Raw genomic sequence first — 22,847 nt, forward strand, 5'->3', positions numbered from 1 at the left:
TAACTTATTAGATCATTGTCTAATTTGTTTCTTTTTCCCTAGTTTATCAACAAAATATACAACTAGCCAAATAGAGAAGACTTAAACCAGTTGACATGGGTTTACACAAACTCAGTCAATGTATTAGAAGGTTGCGCGTTATTCTCTAACAAATTTGCCAAACAGACTTGTCAATGTGGTGTTGATATGCTCCAACCAGCCCAACCTGTCACCACCCTATCTTAAGTTGAAAAGATTAAAGGTTTGACAAGAAAATAGAATGTAGTGGCTGTATATTCTTACAGACCAAAGCTTGTGCATATAACCTACTAATGCCCCTTGGAGCCTAGAACGGTTGGTGAAACAAATTTTAAAGCCAGCAGAATGCTGTTTGAGCTGTTCTTATAAAAATGTATAAAGAGGAACAAAAAGAACTACTAATCTTTGTGCTATACTATGTAGTTCTATCTTCCTCCTTCAAATGTAAACCCTCGCAGTTCTTTGCTAAGTTTAGAGAAAGAATTTCATTATGTTTGCATCAGAATCTAAGAATTTTCTTTTGGTTGGGGGGGGGGGGTGGTGGGAAGAAGATTCTTTCTTCAAGATAATAACACTTTATAGGCCACCATGGCTGACAGTGTGCATATTTTCAACACAAGAGTTTCAAAATCAGCAGGCACCACAACAATTGCATAGATGAATTTCATCAGTTGAATAATGTTCTAAATTCTAATGAGTGTCTAGTTAAGTAGTTCACTTCCCTTTCCCCCATTATCTACCTAGTACCTATCAAAAAAGTGGCTAGTTAAGTAGTTATAGTACATGGGAGACTTGTCAATAATACCAACTAGTCAAAAGTGAGATCAGACTTGTCAACTGACTTAAATTCAGCACAAACTTAAAATAAAGGCTAAAATGCAAATTGCACCCTCTAAGTTTGACTAAAATTCATTTTAGTCTTCTAACTTTACTTTTGTTCAACTGAATCATTTTAAGTTTCAAATTTAGTCCTTTCATCCAATTTTGTTAAAAATTTAGAGAACTCAATTGAACAAAAATAAAGTTAGAAGATTGAAATGAACTTCAGTTAAACTTAGAAGGTGCATTTTGCATTTTAGCTTAAAATAAACGACTTAATAACATAACAGACCCCTAAATCAAAAGTAAATAGTAAACTACCCAGAAATATTGAAGAGCCATTTTAAGCATGAAATTTAAATCATAGTTGCTGGCTGCATCAATTATCCACAAACAATACAACAATTCAACAATCAATCAAAAAGAGTTATCAAAACAAAAATGTTGCTGAATGTTTTTCAAAAAAATGTATGTTAATGGATATTCGGATATTCGGTTTGGCTATTTAAATATAAAGATGGAGCAAAGAAAAGAAAGATGAAAGGAAATGGAGAGAAGGGAGAGAGGCTTACCGGCGGTGTTACGGCGGACCGGCAGTCGATGTAGCAGCAGCTGAGAAGCGAGAGAGAGAGGGTTCTGAAAGAGGAGAGAGAGCGTTTGAAAGTGACTGGTTTCGGTGTTTAAAAGTGTTTGACAGATTGAGAGAGAGCGTTTGAGAGACTGAGAGTTGAGAGATTGAGAGATTGAGACTGTTTCAGTTAGGTGTTTGAAAGGTAAAGTGGGGGAATATTGTGTGGATTTCGAGTCTTATAAACTCGATTTCTACGTGGCTAAATTCCGACAAACCCAATAACTCAAGTTTTAAAATCTCGATTTTTAATGCATATTTCGAGTCTTATAAACTCGATTTCTACGTGGCTAAATTCCTCCAGGTGGAAACTTTGTCCACGTAATCGAAGAACAAACACGACAACTCGAGTTTTAAAAACTCGAGTTTTAATTAAATCTCGAGTTTCTAAAACTCGAGATGTTAGTTTCCCACATACTTTCAAAACCGGCCAACTAACGAAATCATTTGCACAGTAACGTTATTTGGAAAGGGTGTTCAAGACAAAAGTATAGGAACTCAAGAGACATCAAATCAGACCACTTAATAGCTAGTATGCCCAAATTTGTGACTAGGCAAGTTACAAGAACTGTTGCATTTATTCCACACTAAAGTATTAATGAGATTTCCCCAATAAAACGAAAGAAAATCAGCGATAGATGGAAAGAGCAGTGCAAGACATGCCCATCATAAGGCAATAACCTAAAATTACAAATTATGATGCAAATTCTCCTTTTAATTCCCAGAAAGCCCAACTCATACCAATCACTATGGCATGTGATCTGCCCACACCAATAAAAGTCATTACTACATACAAATGAGATAACAGAATGACAAAAAATCGAAGAAAAAGCAGGGCAAGGGGAAAAGAATTCCAATGGAATTTTCAAACCCTTGTTGAGTGGGACTGGAATTTAGAATCCTCAAGGAAACCGAATCCTAAGAAATGCATACATGTCAAAAGTATTAGAAAGAATTAGAACAAGTGGAAAAATATCCTTATAATTCAGTTGATTGTAGGAGAGAACAAAGAAAACAAGGGGGAAAAAGAAGGCCAAAATGGGCAATTAGCCATAATTGCTCAAGAATATAGTTAGTAGGCACTGTTTTGGAAGAATATATAATACTAACATCTCCTCTCTTAGAAAGTCGATTTTGAGCCTATAAATCGACTCTTAGATACTTGATTTTCATGTTTTGATCAGATCTGATGTGGCGCTTTTCCATGTGGCGGCCACCTGAAAATCAAGTTTCTAAGAGTCGATTTATATATCAACTCTTAAATACTCGGTTTATATATCCACCTACCGAGTCTTTGAGACTCGATTTCTAATAGGGGTTTTTTCAAAAACAAACCATGTCTAGCCTCTCTCACTCTCGCACAGACCCTCGCGCCTCTCTCCACTCTCTGTCACTCACCCTCTCACTCTCGCACAGACCTCTCGCGCCTCTCTCCACTCTCTGTCACTCACCCTCTCACTCTCCCTCTCACGTCTCTCTCACAACCTCTCCACCTTCTCGCGCCTCTCTCCACTCTCTATCACTCACCCTCTCACTCTCCCTCTCACACTCGCACCTCTCCACCCTCTCACGCTCTCGCCTCTCCACCCTCACACACGCTCGCGCCTCTCTCACTCGCCCCCTGAGCTGTCACTCACTCACTCAGTCTCCACTCTCAAGCACCCTCTCCACTCTCCACTCTCCACTCTCACTCAGTTCTCAGGTATGATTTTTTTAATTGCGTGATTTTTTCATGTAGGTTTGTGGTTTTTGTTCGAAAATTATGATTGATTTGATTGTTTCGTGTGGTACTCTGTTTCGAAAATTATGATTGATTTTATTTGATGTCACGTTTGATAGAGAAAGGTTTGATGATAGGCATGTAAATAAGTTGTGTTTGTTTATTGAAGAGAAAATAAAAGATGCTTCTTTGATTGGTTTAATAAAGAGGTTGTTTGAGTGTGAGGTGGTGGGAATTGAATTGGGTGGTTGTTACTTAGGAAGGGGGTTTCCTCAAGAAAGCGGGTTGTGTTTGATTTTGATTAATATTTACTTTAATGGGTTTGATAAAGAAATTCAAGATATGCGTCTTCAGAAAAATCAAGAGAATCCAAAGTTTAAATCGGAGCAGCTTGTTTGGATGTCTAGCCTATTTTATAAGTCAGTGAAGATGTATGTGGTCAGGTATTTGGATGAAATATTAGTGATAACGTCAGGGTTGAAATTGTTGACAGCAATTGGTACTTATGATTAATTAAAGGTTTAATTGCTATAAAAGAATATTAAGAAGAGGAGAATTTAGATCATTTGGGAAAGATCAAGAAGGAACGATGAAAGTGAAAAACTGGTCTTTATGTAGTAATGATCACAAAATAGTTAATGAGATCATATTGTGTTCATTATTTTATTTTGAGATATTTAACAAAAAAGTTGAGATTTTTCTTTCTCAATGATCTTAAATCACTAAGATTAAGAGAAATTAAATCGTTCACAGATTTGTGCACTATTTTTCTATTTGGCTTGCATTATATGCTGCCGGATCCTGCTTACAATTATTCCAGTGTCCATGAGGAAAAAAGAAGAAGATTGTTTTTGTTTTTGTTTTCAATAATGTCTATTACGTGCTAATTGCTTATCATTCTTGTGCAGTATGGCTACTGCAAATGCTGGACAGATTGACCACGCACAGCCTGGCCCCATTGACCAGTCGGTGTTGACGTTGCAGGCCAACCATCGGTCAGAAGCTATTTGGAATGGGTAGGTAAAACACAACACTAAAGATTTAACGAATGTACACGCATTTGATTCATACAATGTACACGCACTTGCTGTCATATATTAATCCATGGTTTTGTTCTGTGCAAGATTTAGGGTCCCTTAAATGCCGTGTCCGTAGTGAAGAGTTCTCCGATCGAGAGCCAATGGTGGACGACCGAGTCGTTGACATCATTAAGGCACTTGGTTTGGAGGGACTCCTCAGGACCCCGGGTAGAGAGATTGACCACGGCCTGATAACGGCCTTAGTGGAGCGATAGCGGTAGGAGACTCACACCTTCCATATGCCACATGGTGAGGTCACCATCACATTGCAAGATGTGGAGGTTCTTCTCGGGCTTCCTGCTGACGGCGAGGCCATTACAGGGAGCACGCAGAAAGAATGGGAGAATGTGTGTGACGAATTTCTTGGCTTCCGACCTGTAAATAATCAGAGAAAGGAACTTCATGGCCAGAGGATTCTCATCCAACTGCTTTTGGAAGATGTTGCCAATCCATTGCCGCCTAATGCCACAGAGGATCAGTTGCATAAGTATGCACGATGCTACATCCTAGCGCTACTAGGGGACACAATCTTCATGGACAAATCCGGCGATAGGGTGCATCTAATGTGGGTGCAGCAGTTGGAAGACCTTCGCAACCCACGAAGGTACAGTTGGGGAAGTGCTTGTCTTGCATAGTTGTACCGAGAGTTATGCAGGGCAAGCGATAAGAAAGCTAATCAGATTGGTGGGTGTTTGCTGTTGGTCCAATATTGGGCATGGGCCAGGTTCCCATATTTGTGCCCGACAGTTGAACATGGCCCGCCAGTGGGTGCTTATGGTCCTCTAGTGCGTGGTCCACTGTCCCTGAAGTAAGTCTCTACCTCATACACGTCATGTAACTTCAATTTATTTATTTATTTATTTTAAAAGCTTCTAGGAATTATTTAAGTCAATATTAAACAATTTTAAACAGAGGTTATACACTCTAATTTTGTGTCAAATTTCCTAAATTATATGATTCGGTTAATATATATGCTACTTATTCTTAATTTTTAGTTATTTTTATTATTTTATAAGTATATAAAAGCTACTTAGTTAACCAAGCTTTAGTTGACTAGATTAACTATCTTATTAGAAAACATACTCTAAATGTAGCATAACAAAGTATGTTTGTAACGATTAAAAAAAAAAAAAAACTAGTGGGTGGGCTAAGGTTATAAATACTTTACCATCCATAGAGAGTTTATATGCAAATTGTGAATACAACTTCATTACATTAACTTGACCATCCATAGATTGATTACATTATAGTCATATGATTTTCTTAGTGGGAAAGTTGTACAAAGTTAATGATCCCTTGTTCTGGATTGTAGGTGGTTGTGGGTCCCAAACAAGAAAAACAGACCCGCCCACATATTCCTGGACAGGTATCGCGAGCAAATAGCTTCAATGTTGCCAGGCCAGGTATGAAAATGCCTTATTTAACATGTTTAGGAACAAGATATAGGTTTGGTGAACTTTGACATATAAACATTGTTGCCTAATGTGTTGCGTACTTGTTTTTTGGCTGTTGTAGGTGGTGTGGCAGCCGTATGAAGCTGAATTCGAGGACCTTCCGTCGTGGTGCGTTGCAGGGAGGGCCGTGTGGACGGCAACGGTGCCACTTGTATGTTTCCACCTAGTAGAGAAACATACACCAGATCGTGTCGTTCGTCAATTTGGGATGATCCAAGAAATTCCCCGTAATGTTGACACCAATACAGTGCTTCATGTCATTGATTTGAGGGGGAAGGTTGGTGTTGATTGGATGCGGAAACATGCTACGCATATTACAGAGTGGGGTAATTGCCTTCAACGGCGTTGTGAAGCAGTGCTTGGTGATATGCCTCCACAACACGAGTACTTCGATTGGTACAAAAGGGTAACTCGGAGGTTCATCAATGTCCTCGGTGCTAGATTGATTATAATGGTAACTTTTCCATCTGTTAAATTTTTAATTAGCATTTTGTCTACTCTATGCGCTAGCTACATCTTTGATAGAAAAGATAATTTAAATTTAGTCAAAGGTAACACTTGGTCTCCCTATAATTTGCAATTATTACTAGCAGAACCAATTCAAAACCAACGTTTATTTTATTATCGATTGCCATTGTTGAATTGGTATTGCATTACTAATATACCTGGTTTTTTCATGTCAGATTGAAGGATAAGCCCGTTTGTTGAGGCGTCACCCAGTGGGCATGGAGGACCACAAGGACATTATTGATGTGCTAAAGGCAGTGCAAGAGATTGGCCGTGTACAACCTCCTATCCCTGAGGCCCCGAATGAGGAGGTAGCTACTCCTGCGGCAGCGCCTACTCAAAGCCCAAGCACGAGCAGAGCTCCTGTCGGACGTGGCTCTCGTCCGCCTGTTGCTACCCCGAGAGTTGCCCCTACCCTCGATCCCCACCCATCCACCCCAAATCCATCCCCTAGCCCCACCATCCCCTTACCCATCCCACATCCATCCCCTAGCCCCACCACCATCCCTTCACCCACTCCACATCCATGTCCTGGGTCTGACATCCGCCCACCCACCCCACGGTCATTTCCTGAGCTGTTACCCATTCCATCCTTTGACCTGGGTCTTGATCCATCCCCTCCTGACATGCACATGCAACCACCCTCCCACAGTACATCCACTGGCCCTTCTGCACCCACCCCACATCCATCCCCTAGCCCCACCACCATCCCTTTACCCACTCCACATCCATGTCCTGGGTCTGACATCCGTCCACCCACCCCGCGGTCATTTCCTGAGCTGTCACCCATTCCATCCTTTGACTTGGGTCTTGATCTAACCCCTCCTGACATGCACACGCAGCCACCCTCCCACAGTATGTCCACTGGCCCTTTTTCGGGCATTGACCCACCCCATGTACAGGCTGAGCAGCCTGTTGGGTTACCTGCTGAGCCAGCAGGTCAGCCGAAACGCATATCAAAGGCACCTCCTTGTAGGACAGGGGGGAAAAACATGGACACAATGCTGGGCCCGAGGCATCTGACGAAGGACATGCAAGACCTCCTCCTCATTATATGCGACGGCATAAGGTTCAAAAAAAGTAATTAGATAGAAGAGAGACAAAGATTTCTATGTTAGATAGGCACATATTTCATATATTTGTCTTATGTTTATTATGGTTAATATGATCTGTATTAACTACTACTTGGTGTTCTCTAATACTTAATGTTAAAGTGTACTGCTAATAATAGTTGCTACCGTGTTTTTTTTTTTTTAATCATGTTAGTGTGTGTTTTGACTTGTCTTGCTTCCTCTCCTTTTTGTTTACATTTGTAATTGGTTTTCACTTATCAAACAAAAAAAAAAAAAAATTATTTGAATTTCTTGTTAGCATCAATTTTCAAATCTACTTGACATTCAGTAGCAGTGATATGAGCCTCATGTCAACGGAGGAGATTTCTTAAGAATGTAGAAACAGCAGTACAACAACAAGCTATGTGGTCAAATTTGGCCCACGAAATGACCGTAGAGATGCGTGGTCTTTGTGATAAAGAGGTATTGTGCAAACTCATCAACATTCATGGGATGGGCTTTTGGTTAGGCATTTTACACTTGGGAGAGTACAAAATTTAGTTGTTGTCCTTTAATTTAAATCTTCTCTTGTGTCTCTTTTTTTAAAAAAATATATTTGATAGTAGACTAGTACAATACATCAATTCTATGGTTGAGGTAGTATGTGCAAGTGGCTTGCATAAAATAAGATAATTTGCATATTCTTTTTTTAATTTTAAAAAAAGAGTAGAAACTTCTTCACTGGGTTTAACAAAAATTGGGATTTTCAACGTGCTTTTATTATTATTATTTTTTGGGAGAGGGGTATAAAGAATGCTTTTAGTGTAAGTTCAATTAAGGTTCTTCAGATATAAGAAATTTGGATTTGGTCCCTAAAATTGAAAAAAAGGAACAATTCTGTCCCTCTATCTATGGGTCAGTTTGATCTTCATTCCTTAAATATGGGGCTGGTTTTGATTTTGGTCCCTTAAATATGCGGTTGGTTTGATTTGCTGAAAAATGGGTACCTTAGGAAGTCATGCAGGGGCACACCATATTGCTCATTAGTCACCTAGACAGGAAAAGAGGTGTTTGTACAATTGGGCATGTGGGGATTGGAGAAATGAATTTATTTTAAGTTGGTTTTGTGACAGGAGGAAATACACGAGTTGCTTCTAAGTTTTGCTGAAGCAGGAGCTACTGTTGTGAGACTTAAAGGAGGGGATCCACTGGTGAGTTCTATCTGTAAATGTTTTACTGGGCAATGTAGTGGTATTAGCCCAGAGATGTAATTTCATTTGCTCTGTTGTTCAGTTGTTTTTTTTTTCCCCTGAAATATGTTGTTGGGGTTTTAGGTTTTTGGGAGAGGTGGGGAGGAGATGGATTTTTTGCAGCAGCAAGGGATTCAGGTGAAAGTAATTCCAGGTATGCCATAGTGGAGTGGTCTCTTAAATCTCATTATTAAGATGAAACTTTTAATATAGGAGAAGTTGAATGTTTCGTGAATAATTGAATGGAGCCATAATGATTTACATAGCATTATGAGAAAATGATTGATCATGTTGAATTGAGAGAGGATAGGAAGATGAAATCCATCTCCAAGAGTGATTATTAAAATCTGGAATGTGTGGTTTTGATAAAACATAACATTGATATTGGCAATTTTGAGTCAAATTATTCTCTAGTGAGATTGCTTCTAACAACATTCCATCAGCTTGTTTTAAGCTTTGAGGGTGTGATTGCTTTGAGGGTGTAGAACTCTTGTAAGGCCCAGATATGCTCTTCTTAAAAGTTCAATTCTTGTTGCTCATTAAAGATATGGTTAGGATATGAATCATCTGTAATTTGTTTATAATAAAACCAAATTTGAATGACATGAAGTGGACAGACCCCCTTCTTGTTGTTCAAGACTTGATTTCTGGCTGCATAACAGGAAACAAAGAGAGCATGGCTAAAAGGCACAAATTTGCCCAAAATTTCTGTATGACATCTGAAATATAAAGAAACGTTTTACATAAGTGCGCCTTGATAATCAACTTATAGTGGTCATGTTAAATATTGAATAAACCGTACATTCGATTATATCTAATGGTTTTCTCAATGTTTCTTTGTGCAGATTCGTGGCTGGAAGAATTGGGAGGAGGAAACCTCATCCCATGACTATGAGTTTTCAACTTTGAATCGGTTACAATTTTGTAATATGTTTTTGTAGGATTGTTGGCCCTGACTGCTGGCTATGGAGATAAAGCACGTGAAATATTCGAAGAGTCAGTCACTCCTATTTCACAGGCTCTCAAATCTAGCCCTGAACCAGCAAAGATATCATCGGTATGTAGCATTATTGAAATTTTATGAGGTTTTATGTTCATTCAGTCCCTGATTATCGGGAGCTGTGTGAATGCTCAACATTTTGTTTTCTGCATATTGTGGTTTGTGATTGTAGTTGCTAGAGTGTTTGGCTATCATCACTTTTGTGGGTGGAAATGACACAGAGGAAACGGAAAAGTCAATGCAAATAATGTGGCAAGTGGTTCATCCAAAACTGAGTTCCAATGTAAATATTCTGCTCAATACTTTATAATTCAAAGTTTCATTGCTATTTCACTTGTGCCTATGGCTTAGTTTATATTTTTCAATTTCATTCCTACTTCGAAGTTAGTCTATTTGGTTTGCAGCTTCATTTTTTTGAGGCTTTATATGATGAATATGATGTGACATACAATCTTATAACATCAATCTAGGATATTACTTGTTCTGGTTGTTGGCCTTGTTACGTGAATTAATTTTATTTCACATTTCAGGTTGTTGCAACCAAACCTTCAGCAACAGTTATAACTGCAGTGGTGTCTGCTTGGTCCTTTCTGCTGACTACTATGACTGGATTGAAACTAAACCCCAAACATTGGCAGGAGTAAGTCATCAATTTTTGTCTAGAACTCTATTTTGTGTTGCAATCCTATAGTGGAAGTTGATTTTCCACAATTCACACCCACAGTGCAAACCTACACCATCTGATTATTGGCACCTTAGAAGGTTATGTTTGCTACCCAACTGGTGCTAGAGCCTCGTCAGAGATGACATCTGCACAATGTAGATGCCATTGAACAGAAAAGCCCAAAAGCGGTGCTTGGCTGCTTGCCAACTTAATAAAGAAAAACAACTTATATCTTTGGGTAATGTTGCAGGTCTATTATATCATATTTATCAAGTCTCCTAGACAAGGATGACCGGTCTGTACGCATTGCTGCTGGTGAAGCGCTTGCTCTAATTTTTGAGATAGGAAGTGTGGAGAAGTTTTCTGGGGAAGTTAAAGGTTCAATTGATGTCTCAACTCCAGAAGGAAGTAAAAACCGGGAAGGATTTTCGCATGTACAAGGTTTGAAGGGCAAAATTATAAATAAAGTAAGAGACCTTTCCGCTGAGGCAGGTGGTAAAGGTTCTGACAAGAAAGATCTTAACAGCCAACGGAACTTGTTTCAGGATATTTTGGATTTTTTTGAGGTACTTATATTGTTATCTACAAACCTAGATGTCATATTTTTCATGTGGGGTTCAATACTGATTGTACTTACTATATTAGGATGGCTATAGTCCTGAGAACACAGTGAAGATTGGTGGAGAATCATTAAACACATCATCATGGTATCAAATGATACAGGTTCTAGTTTTACCATCATTTCCTCCTCGTTTATATATATTAATGTGAATGTCCCCAACTTCAAATGTTCATATCAGTCCAAACTTTTACAGTTAAACTTTTTGAAGTGCTTTCTTGGGGGAGGCTTCATTAAGCATATGCAGGTTTGTTTCCTTCCCCTCATGGTCCTCTGTCATCTTCTAGATTTTCTTCTTGTCTATTGTCAAATTAATTGCTCATCTGAATGATCATGGGAATTTTTTTTTTTTTTTTTTAAATGTTGAAAACAGGAAAACGAATTCCTTCAAGATGTCTTTGGGTTCACACCAAAGAAAAAGCATCTTCTAGATGATGAATATCGTATATCTAGTACCGATAAGGTTGGTTCTTATCAATTCCTCCTAGCTGCATGTACCTCATTGCTTTGTGTTATCTTTGGAGGGATAAGCTCATATGCATCATTTTTAAATGGTTACCTTTTCCATATTGTTTATGTAACTTTTTCTTTAGATATTTATTCTTTTTTTTTTTTTTCTCTTTTTAACAGAGGATGTATAAGTCACCAAACTCAGTTGTGAGCAAGGCTAGGACCCAACTACTTAACAAACAGAGAATGTTATCTGAGGTGGGTCTTTTCCTTATGAACAGATTTAGAAGTTCCCTGCTTGTCCAGAGTTGAAATCTGTTCATATATGGTCAAATGCTTTTGAATCCAATTATATATAATGGAACGTGAAGTCCAATATAATTCCAATATGTATGAATTTGAGACAGAATCTAAAGATGTGGATTTAATTTGGATGTGTAGTTATGCTCTTACATTGTAAACAAGGGCTAATGATATAAATTACATATAAACAAATTAATGCTTTGACATCCAGATTTGATTTGTCGTAGAAGCAAATCTTGATTGGGAGTCTTAACTAGGTAAATGTTGGATCCTGACAAGCTCTTTTTGTGATTTTGAGGCGTCTGTATGTCATGTGAGCTGTGCTCTGTGTAGCTCATGTACCAGCTTTATCTGGGCAACCTGAATTTGTTGACTGTATACTGAAAGATAGTTTTTATCCTTAGTCTTCCAGATTTTTGGAGTCAATTTTACTTGTAGCAAATAGGATGGTAATGAATATATAGCTGCTGTTGACATGTCGATGCTCTTGGTTGATAAGTTTTCCATTTTGTGATCCATTTTTTTATTCGTTCTTTTTGGTCTGTGTACAGGGTAGAAACGCTGGCCACTATGCTGCCAATGCAGGTGATGAGGATTTCTAGACACATTTTGCTACAATATAACTCTGGTGTAATCATAAATGACATAACGGGCTCATGTCATCTCGTTACAAACTTTTTCAATTTTATTATGGTCATGCCCACATTTTGCTACAATATAACTCTGGTTTCTTTTATTCCCTTTTAAAGCTATCCAACAATGCATAAAATGGGTCTTTAAGAGACCACCAAAAAATGGCCTTGTTGTGGTAAAAGCTTGGGCATTTTAAATACTTTTTTAATGTTATTAAGTGAGGAGTTTGGATTTTTTAGAAATATATATTTCTGGGTTCCTTAAATTAGGCTTTACTGTTTAAAGTCCAGGCCTTCCAGGGTTCACGCCAGCATAGGTAAAATAATTTTGAAAAATTAACCTTAGCTGTGGAAACCTTATTTTGGAGATTTAAGGATTGGTTAATTTAATATGTGAAGATTGGGTTTTGGTGTCTATTTAGGGCGATCATGGGTTTGAGACATTGAGGCTTATGGTGGACAAAAAGTGGAGTTTGTTTGGTGCCTTGGACCTCTTTGGGTTTTATTATTATTTTTAATGGGTTTGAAGGTTTGAGCACATAGTAAGCATTATATTATATATGTATTCATGCTGTGCTTATATTTTTGTATTGAATTAATTTCCTATCACTAGAGGCATTTAACCAATCCTTAAACCTCCAAAATAAGCTAGTATACCTAGGTAGAACCCTAATATTTTATCAATAAATTTTTACTTATCAAAAAATGTATTGGCAGTTTTAGTCTTGTGCCTAGTTGACATGGTTGTGCAATTCTTCATTAGGTTCTTGTTGGCATCATTAGGTTCTTGTTGGCATCACTTAGAACAGAAAGACATATATTGAAAGAGATGGGATTCGTTTGTCATGTTGAACATCCTCATAAATTCATATCTAACTACCTTGCTACTCTTGAAACACCTCCAGAACTGAGGCAGGAAGCTTGGAATCTAGCAAATGATAGGTACTTCTTATAAATTAAATACCTTGCTACTCTTGAAACACCTCCATTAGTAATCTGTTATATTGAGCAATTTTATTTTTAACATTCTAATTTGGGCAGTTTGCGCACCACTTTGTGTGTTCGATTCAAGAGCGAGGTTGTGGCTTGTGGGGTTGTCTATGCTGCTGCTCGTCGGTTCCAAGTACCCCTTCCTGAGAATCCACCGTGGTGGAAGGTATTTGATGCAAACAAATCTGGGATTGATGAAGTCAAGGGATTCACAATCTCAGCCAATTCCGAAGGTACTACTATTTTATTGTTGTACTATTTTGAGTTTCACTGGAAATATAAAGCTTACAAATGCTCTTCTACTGTTTTTGCAATTTTCAATTCCTCAGCAAGTGTTGCATTTTTGTTTGTCAACTACTGCGTTCTTATTTCCAGTGATTCTTGCTATAGAGGTGAGTTGTTAGACCACCTGACAGCAGCACTTGAATTCTCTGTTTAGAGAAAGGATGGCAATTGTAAAGACTTAAGAAAAATTGGTCCATCTTACCATGGGATTTTTTATTCATTGCTGTTCTATAAGAACTTCCATAGACTAGGGAGAATTGAATCACTTAAGCATGGTGGGATTTTTGTTTCATTGCTGTTCCACTTTTGCAGGAAATTTCAGAGAGTAGCCCTACAGCTAACATTAAGCCAGTTTCAGCAGCAATTAATTCTGACTCTGTTGGAGCCAAAGAAGTATTGGTTAGAGTAGCCATTGACAAGATGAAGGATTCTAAGAAAAGTGATGATGAATCAAAGAATATACCAGTCTTTGTAAACTAAGGCTCTATCCAATGATTTTATATTGTAACTCAAGATGATTGTCCATTCTAGTCTCTCTACAAGAGAACATGATAAATACAAATCCCCCAGAATGGGAATTTTGGCTAAAAGGTTCTGGTCATGTGCCTTAAGGCCCCATTGTTCCCCTTGTGTAGCTGTAACATGGATGGTGATACCTTTGGCATCTTCCAGCCTTCATAATACATGTATTTTGTAAGCATGTTAGTACCAATGTGCATGTATGAATTTTAGCTTTTCAGGTTTGTAAATGAAGGAAATATGGAGTATTAAAGAAGGAAAATTAAGAAAATTCACTATGTCACTCATATATGCCCTTATTTATAACGTCCTGAGGTGGTAAGTTATGATTGGTTTAACATTATTTTAATACAAACTCACCACTAACACAAATTTTTCACATAGCAAGTTGTGAAATTGTATGTAAAATTAGTGTTAGCATTGGTGCTCATATTAAAGTGATGTTAGATTAGGAAGTTATGAGATTGTGGGGGGAATAAATATGTATCCTCTTTTTGAGTTAAATTTAAATACAAAAGCATTATGATACATTCATTCAAAAGGAGTATTTTGAAATCGATTTAATTTTACAATTTCTAGAAGACCGGTTTAGGCCGGCTAGAATGGGTGCCTAATCCATTTGCATTTCCATAGCCTAGCCGCCAAATTTAGATTATTGGTTCTAGACTTCTTCTCAAAAATAAAAAAAGTTATAGAAACGTTTGGTTCATTTTATTTTATTTTTAATAAATTCTAATTTAAATCCTATGATTTAAGGTGGTTTGGTTTCAAAATAAATCTTACAATTTTAAAATTTTTAAACTAAAACTATTTAATTCCAGAAGTCTCAAATTACCCATTGAAAGTTTAAGATAGATAGGTACAACAAGTTCAATTTCATAGTTTTGTTAGTTTCAAATACAGTTCTGAAAAAAAAAAAAAAAAAAGGAAAAAAGAAAAGAAAGGAAAGTGCAACTCGAGTATTAAACACTCGATTTCCATAAGTGGAACTCGAGTTTTAGACACTCGATTTATATTCAGTACTCGAGTTCAATAGCAGCGAGTACGCCAGGCAGAGAGTTCAAAAATATTTACGGCCAACTGCCACTGGAAAAATTCCCAGTGGAAATCGAGTCTCTGAAACTCGATTTCCATTTCAGTGGCTTTTTGGTAAATAAGTCCTATATAAATCGAGTTTTTGTAACTCGATTTGTACGAGCAGTATTTATGATTATGCCATCCGATTAGAAATCGAGTTTTAGAGACTCGAATTCCACTGGGTTTTTTTTTTTTTGTTACCCCCTTTCCCTGCAGCAGTATCTTCCCCTGCAGCTGTAAACCAGATCCAGAACACATCACATGGGCAATGTATACAAACATTGATTGAAGAGTACATTGAATGCAAGAAACTGGATTAAAATAGTTACTGTTCATGGGCAGTATAGTTGCCCTCTTAGCTACAGACCATACAAATTTGACCAGAGTTCATCCGGCATACAATCTGATTACTAGCTATCATTGCTTCAAACAAGGCCCCTATGGTTGAACTTGCCAAAGTAAGTGCTACTAATGCCAAAGTACTACGGTTGTTGGCATTATAGGCAAAAGCTGCACAACGCAGCTAATGTAACGAGTACAATAGATAGGTACTAGTTCAATTACAACAACATTCAGCAATAAACAAAATAACAACTAAGTCGATACAACATAGTCTACATAGTCGCCTAACACTTCTCCATATTGATACAACATGGTCGCCTAGCACTTGTCCATACCGAAGATAACCACAACTCCCACGTACAATGCCATTCCAAAATTGAGCCTCCGCTCACCTAAAAAACATTAAAATACGGTTGTTAGTTCTTAAATGCAAAGAACAAAAACCCATTGAGATTCTGAGCATATTATATCAAAACAGCAAAGGCACTTGCCTAGTTTGTAGCACTACCGCCTGTCGAAACCCCACGGGAACTGCTTGTCGAAGCCCCAAGGGAATTGGGACATCTTCTGCGGTTATGCTCCTCTTCATGACACACTTCACATCACTGCTTCGGTTGAATCTCCCTCAAGTCCAAATCTGGGTTCCGGCTTCCCCGTTTTCGCCATACCCCATCCATTTCATTCCTTATTCTTGACTTCACAGGACGACCTTTGGCCAGCAACAGACTTGGGTTAGGCACCCACCGTGGTCCGCGAACGTCCCTCCATAATGACTCTGACTTTGGCACCACAAATTGATGTGAATATGTGTGAATGGCATTCTCCAAACTGTAACATGGGTCAATATAGCTGGTCGCATTGAGATGCAACTGCTGCAAAACTTTAATTGCATGTGAACAAGGGATCTTAATGTTTTGCCACTTTCCACAACCACATGTTCTAGCAAATACGCGCACTTCATGACTGTGGTTTTCCCATCCACCTCTATGGTCGTTGTACGGGGTAACCACTTGATATACACCAGTTTCATGATTAAATTCCCTCACAGTGTGTCCTAAAGTTTTCTGCAAATTTGTGGTATAGATCCCCATTGCATAATCACTCCACACCTTACCTTGAGAGCGATCAGAAGTAATTTCTTTATGTCGATCATGGAAATATGCAACAAGTTTGCACCAAGTGAACTCAACCATTGCAGCAATGGGCAAACCGCGGGCACCTTTAAGTACCCCATTAAAGCACTCAAAGATATTGGTTGTCATTGTCCCGTAACGTCTTCCACCATCATGTGACTGGGTCCATTTCTCCACATCCTCACTCATTAGATATGTGTATGGCATATAGCGTTTAAGATGGGGATCATCAGGGTCTACACTCCTCAGTGCATTAATCTCAACATCCTTAATAGTTTGCATTATGGACTTAAATTTAGCTTCATGAGTCGCATATCCAGCTTTCAAGGCCAATGCCTTTAGAGTCGGGTCATCAAAGTGTGTGTTGAAGTTGCTAGCAACATGTCGAAGGCAATATCGGTGATGTATCTGTAACTTTTCATCATCACCTATAGGCCACTCTGCAATGGCGCATTTGATACCTTTATGTCGGTCAGAAATAATGTAAATGCTCTCGTCAGGTATCACATGTCCTATCGAATTCCTGAGACACTCTAGAAACCACCCCCAACTAGCCCCTGACTCCTTGTCCACAACAGCAAAGGCGAGAGGCAAAACCTTTTGGTTAGCATCGGTTGCCATTGCAATCATCAACACCCCTCGATATTTACCATACAAATGAGTCTCATCAATACTGATCACTGGCCTGCAATATCTAAATGTAGCAATGCATGGAGCGAATGTCCAAAATACATAGCGCAGTAACGTAGTACCATCTATAGGGCTAGGTATGGTCCAATAGGTGTACTGGGTACCCGAATCCTGATCCAAGTATGCCAACAACAACTTTTGCAACCTTTGGTAAGACTCCTCCCAATCTCCAAATATCTTAGCAATTGCCTTTTTTTTTGCATCTCATACCTTATAGTAAGAGAGTTGATGATTATACTTAGTATCTATGTGGCCCCAGAGCTCATCAATACGAGCAGTGTGATTTTGTCGCAATTTTCCCACAATTTTTGATGCAACAAAATTAAAATCCATCATTTTACCGTCTCTTCGCAGGCCAAAGGGTATACAATTGTGTGGACCCATATAAGATGTGACCATCCACAGACCATTTAATTTAGCCTTCACGAATGCCTCAACGTACCACTTGCAGTTTGTGTCAATGCACGCGGCGCACAATTTAGTTTTGGTCGACCTCCGGATTATAAAATTTCTATTATCCTTTGCTGCGTATATTATCAATGAACGTTTCACCGCCTCTTTATTTGCAAAAGTCAACCCTTTATTAAAATGCATCCCATCTCCCCAAGTAGAAACAAATGGTATCTGAAGACGTGAAGGATCAACCATATTTTCCCAAGTATTTGCGGAGAATGACTCGACAGGAGGTGTGTAGGCAGTGGTCGTATTTGTAACATGTTGGACGCCAATATCATTGTCTGCATCACCTTCATCATGGCATTCCATATTTTCCTCTTCAAAATTGGGAGCAAGTTCATGGTCATTCACATCCTTCTCAAAGTCGCCTCGCTCAATCCTCTCTTCGTACTCATCCATATCATCGAGATTTTCATCATTATTCGCAAAATGATCTTCGTCCTCCACTCCTAAATATGTCTCTTGAGGTTGAAGTGTTTCACCAGTATTGGCAGCATAATCTTGAGATGGGAATGTGTAACCTCCCATTGTAGTGCATCCATCGTCTAAGGCTGTAAATTGCAAAGATGTAGTTGTTTGTTGCAACTCTTCGACATCAACTTCTGTGAGCGGCTCGGAACTTATGTACAACTCAGCAGCATTTACTTGGGGCATTTTATGTATCCTATTAAACATGACCTTTACATGTTTATCTTCTTTGATCGCCATGTACTTGTAATTTATCCGTTTATGAAGGACTTCTTGTGGGTAACGATAAATAATATTTATGTCATAACAGGTAGGGCTCAAACTCAGTTCTTTCATTATTTTCATCTTCAAATCATTCAATGTCTTCAACTTACAACGTATCATCATGTAATAGCATTCGATACTCGGCCCTTGAAATGAGAATCCGTCAATCTGTTCAGGATTGAAAAGGGGTCCACCGTAGTATACATTTATGTCAATATTCTTCAGAGATTGTGAACCTATTAGAGTCAAGGGTAATATGTTAGTGACATATTTTAACACAATTACAAAACATTTTTATGTACTCAAAGTACAAAAATTACAACTTCTTACATCAAACACACCCCACATTTGCATATACTCACTCCACATCACATAGAAACACACTCAATCATTATCATTTCATACTCAAACAAATAAAAAAACTAAAGACAACACTTACCCCCACTACAAAATTTCAAATCATTCTAACAAAAAAATAATGAAAAATATTAAACCAAACAACAACAAAAATAGCCATGATAAAAGCCTAACAATACAAATAGATCTTAAATATTTTTTACTTCTTATAAAAAAAGAAAAAAAAAAGCCTAGCATATATACACTAACTTGTTACATCATATGCATGTACACACCCCACATTAGCATATATACTCAATCATTACCATTTGTTTCTAAACAAAAAAAAAATCATTAATCATACTCAAATAAAAAATAAAAAAACTAAACACACAAATATTCAAATCATTCTATTAAAAATATAAAGAAAAATAACAAACCAAACAAAAAAACTCATGATACATACCCATAAAAAACCTAACATTACAAATATGTAACTAACAACTACCCATAAAAAAACCCTAACTTTACATATATGTAACTAACAACTATTCAAAAAACAAAAAAAAACTAACAACTAGAGAGAGTGTATAAAAATCTTACTTGACATGAGAATGTGTAAATGGAGGGTGAGTTTGATTTGAAGTTTTGTATGAGAGTGAGAGAGAGAGAGTGAGAGAGGAAGAGAGAGCTGCTGGATTTTTTGGTGTGGAAAACGACAAACCCTAGAAAATAGGCATTGTATGATAAAAAGCAGCTGCCCTAACCACGTGGAGTAAAGTGGACCAACCATTGCTAATCGAGTCTCTGAGACTCGATTTTCCTTTTTAAAAACCGAGTCTATAAAACTCGATATCTACCTGGAGTCCCGTTGATCCAACTGACAACTTAAATATAGTATTTAATTCTTTGCATGTAAATCGACTCTTTAAGAGTCGATTTCCAGGTGGCCGCCACGTGGAAAAGCGCCACATCAGATCTGATCAGCACATACAAATCAAGTATCTAAGAGACGATTTATAGGCTGAAAATCGACTCTCTCAGAGTCGAGATGTTAGTATTATATATTCTTTCAGAACAGTGCCTACTAACTATATTCTTGAGCAATTATGGCTAATGGGCCATTTTCCCCAAAAAAGAAAGCTTATCGACAAACCAAACTCCACCACTTAAGCTGCCTGGCACCAGGAAAAAAAAAATCGGCGAGAATTTTTCATATGCACCCAGAATTTTTCAATAACGACAAGAACTCTTCTTAAAAAGTAAATCTTATACTTCTTTAGCATTTACAACAACTATATTTGAAGCTGGCTGCTTTTATCTTATATGAATACCCAATGATGATATTGATGACCTTAGGTTCTTACAAGTAGTAAGAAGTGCAAGTAGACAGCAGTAAAAAAAGGAACCACAACAAAAACGCCAAGTAGTGCAGGGATTAATTAAAACCGAACAAATGAAGCCTGAAAACACACAATGCAAGCACCAATTTTTGTTTACAATGTAATTTAATTTTTAAACCCATCATTACCAGCCAACCAACAATAAGGGACTCTGCTCCTATAGACAAGAACCAAATCGCTCTAGAAAGCCAACTTCACGGAAACAAATGCCTTCATAGAATAGTACAGTATCACATTAGTGGGAACACTATATTAAAAGACTTATAAGCAAAATGTAAAATTTAAGACCCAAAAAAAAAAAAAAAAAGTTTTCTTATAATTCTGGCCTACACCAATAAGAGGCATTGCCAGATTAAGTTGTGAATTCACAATTGAGGTTGCCAACACATAATGACCAAAAATAAAATAGGACAGCAAGATAAAGGGAGAAGAAATGCAATAGAAATTTCAAACCCCCACTTTGCAAGACTGGGAATTATAATCCTTCTCAAAAATGAAACCTAGGAAATTCAGTCGCAAACCCATGTATTAGATAAAATTAAAACAACAAAAATGTATCCTTAAAATTCTTATGATTGAAGGAGAGAAAAACAAAAGGAAAGAAAAAGAGAGTTTATCGCCAACCATCTTAAGGTCACAAACTTTGTAATTTACCTGTCCCACAAAAATAAGAGGCATTACCATATTCAAATTGAACAAGACAAGACAGAGGTACAAGAATTGCAAGGGAAATTTCAAACCCTCACTAGGTGATTAACAAGGAATAGACTAATGATAAAGTAGCTTATAAGAGCTTTCATCAAGATGATAAACATATGTCATACCACAACTTAGCAAAATATTGGAATGGAGACCACGTACATTAAACAATCTATGATATTGTTCTGCCAACTTTCCCCTTTTTAAAACCAAAAGTTGAAAATCTTGACCCACACCACTACAGAAGACTTTGCATAGACTTTAAAATTAGGCAAGAGAGAAACTGAATATAAACAAGGGATATATAGTAATAGGCCCAAAAAAAAAAAAAAAAACCACTCCACAGACTGAGGTAGAAGTAGTACAAATCTCTGGATGCTTATTTGGGAGCTAAAATTGATTTTTTTTTATTTTTTTTTAACAAGTAAGGCTTTATTAAAAATATGAACATCACCCTGCACACAAGAAGTACACGCAATAAGAACATATAACATGTAATGTGGTATATGGTATATGGTATATGGGGTTCAAGAATCAAGTAACCTGGAACACACATGAAACTATGTTTCCAAGGAGCACCAAAGCAGCATCTACCTGCACGGAAATTAAAATGAACATCAAAGCGGCGGCTCAAACAAACAATTAGAAAAAACTTGCATGCTATGTTAGTATATTTCCCAACAATTAGATCTTTTAGGCTGTGTTTATTTCATACTATCAACAAACTAGAGAAAGGTTGTTGATGAGAATCAACAAGCATTCAAAGATCCATTGCATGTTCCAGTTGGGCCTATTATAAGAGCAAGATCCAAGAAGATCAAAGAAGCACTTAACGAGCTGATTCAAGAGATTTGAGTTGATTCTAACATAGGACATTCCAAGCTTGGCCCAAAGGAAGATGAAAACGTAATAAATTTAATTCAAACTATTAAGGGCTGATCTGGCTTAATTGGGAGTGATTTATGGCATGGATTAATGGCTGATTGACTTTCCAGCTCTATATCAGTTAATGGAGATTTTTTCCTATTCTGAAACTGTTATTTCAGACCAAATCTACCTGAATTTAGGGCTTTTATTATTTAGAACGTTTTTTAGGTATTTTCCTTGTTTTTAGGTGCATTTAATGCTTTTTAGGTCAAATTTGATTCCTGATATGGTTAGGTATCAATTAGGAGTTATTTTAGAATATATTTTCTTGTTTGTCAAGTTTTATGGAGCCCTTAAATAGGTCCTGAAGTATGTATACGTTTTTCATAATATTATTGAATAAAAATAAGAAAATGTGAGGCTTTGCTCTTCTTTTGGTTCTTCAAGAACTGTGAACTTATCAGGGATTCTTCCTTGTGGCGTTCAAACTTTATACCTTCGGTTCGTGATTCTTTATAATCATTGGGTCAAGGTCAACTTATACCTTTAGTCGCGTTTTGATTATTAACGTTGGGTCAGGGTTTCTATCATAAATCTGAATTTTAGCTTTCTTGGGTAAATATTCCAATATTTTTGTTGGGTCTCAAAGCATGTCGATTGAGGTTCGCATCATTTGGTATCAAAGCACAGGTTCTAAAATCAGTTTCCTATCACTTTATCTTTTGTTTCTTAGTTATCATCCTATCTTGTTGCTTTTGTGTTCTTCATTCATCGTTCTTATTTTTTTGTTTTTTTTGAAGTGCACTAGGTTAAAATCGTGCACCCAGTTCCCAAAAAAACAAAAAAAAAACGTGAAAAAAAAAGACATCAGAAAAGAATAGAAAAAAAAAATTGTTTGCAGTTTCAGTTCTCTTAGACCAAAATATTGTTTTTCTTTTATCCTCTTCCTTTGATTTGGTGTTTTTGTCATATTTTCTTGCCGTTGGTATTTGTTTAAACATTACAAGTTGAATTTCTTGATCAAGTTTATTAGTTTAATGAAGAACTGAAAAGGGGAAGTTACGAGTGGAAAAAGGCAAGAGAGTGTGAGACTAATATCGGGAAAAAGCCAATTTAAGAGTGA

At 37.3% G+C, this 22,847-nt stretch overlaps 3 protein-coding genes across 3 annotated transcripts; all 3 read left to right on the top strand.

The window, feature by feature from the left end:
- Positions 1–4,503: 4,503 nt before the first annotated feature.
- Positions 4,504–6,413, top strand: LOC142625147 (serine/threonine-protein phosphatase 7 long form homolog). The gene is made up of 5 exons (XM_075798846.1): positions 4,504–4,868; positions 4,989–5,072; positions 5,577–5,667; positions 5,780–6,124; positions 6,402–6,413. Exons 1-5 carry the CDS (start codon positions 4,504–4,506, stop codon positions 6,411–6,413), a joined length of 897 nt encoding a protein of 298 aa, XP_075654961.1.
- Positions 6,414–7,895: 1,482 nt separating this feature from the next.
- On the top strand, positions 7,896–12,442 carry LOC142623876 (uncharacterized). The gene is made up of 11 exons (XM_075797357.1): positions 7,896–8,488; positions 8,612–8,681; positions 9,373–9,584; positions 9,700–9,810; positions 10,058–10,167; positions 10,442–10,757; positions 10,837–10,914; positions 11,007–11,057; positions 11,184–11,273; positions 11,441–11,518; positions 12,115–12,442. Exons 4-11 carry the CDS (start codon positions 9,766–9,768, stop codon positions 12,163–12,165), a joined length of 819 nt encoding a protein of 272 aa, XP_075653472.1. The 5' UTR covers positions 7,896–8,488; positions 8,612–8,681; positions 9,373–9,584; positions 9,700–9,765; the 3' UTR covers positions 12,166–12,442.
- A 499-nt stretch (positions 12,443–12,941) lies between these two features.
- On the top strand, positions 12,942–14,236 carry LOC142623877 (cyclin-L1-1-like). Its single transcript, XM_075797359.1, has 3 exons — positions 12,942–13,137; positions 13,237–13,418; positions 13,783–14,236. The coding sequence occupies exons 1-3, from the start codon at positions 13,025–13,027 to the stop codon at positions 13,797–13,799; spliced, it is 312 nt and encodes a 103-aa protein (XP_075653474.1). The 5' UTR covers positions 12,942–13,024; the 3' UTR covers positions 13,800–14,236.
- Positions 14,237–22,847: the final 8,611 nt, after the last annotated feature.

This window comes from Castanea sativa, chromosome 2, assembly GCF_040712315.1.
Source record: "Castanea sativa cultivar Marrone di Chiusa Pesio chromosome 2, ASM4071231v1".
In the NCBI taxonomy this organism is placed as follows: Eukaryota; Viridiplantae; Streptophyta; class Magnoliopsida; order Fagales; family Fagaceae; genus Castanea; species Castanea sativa.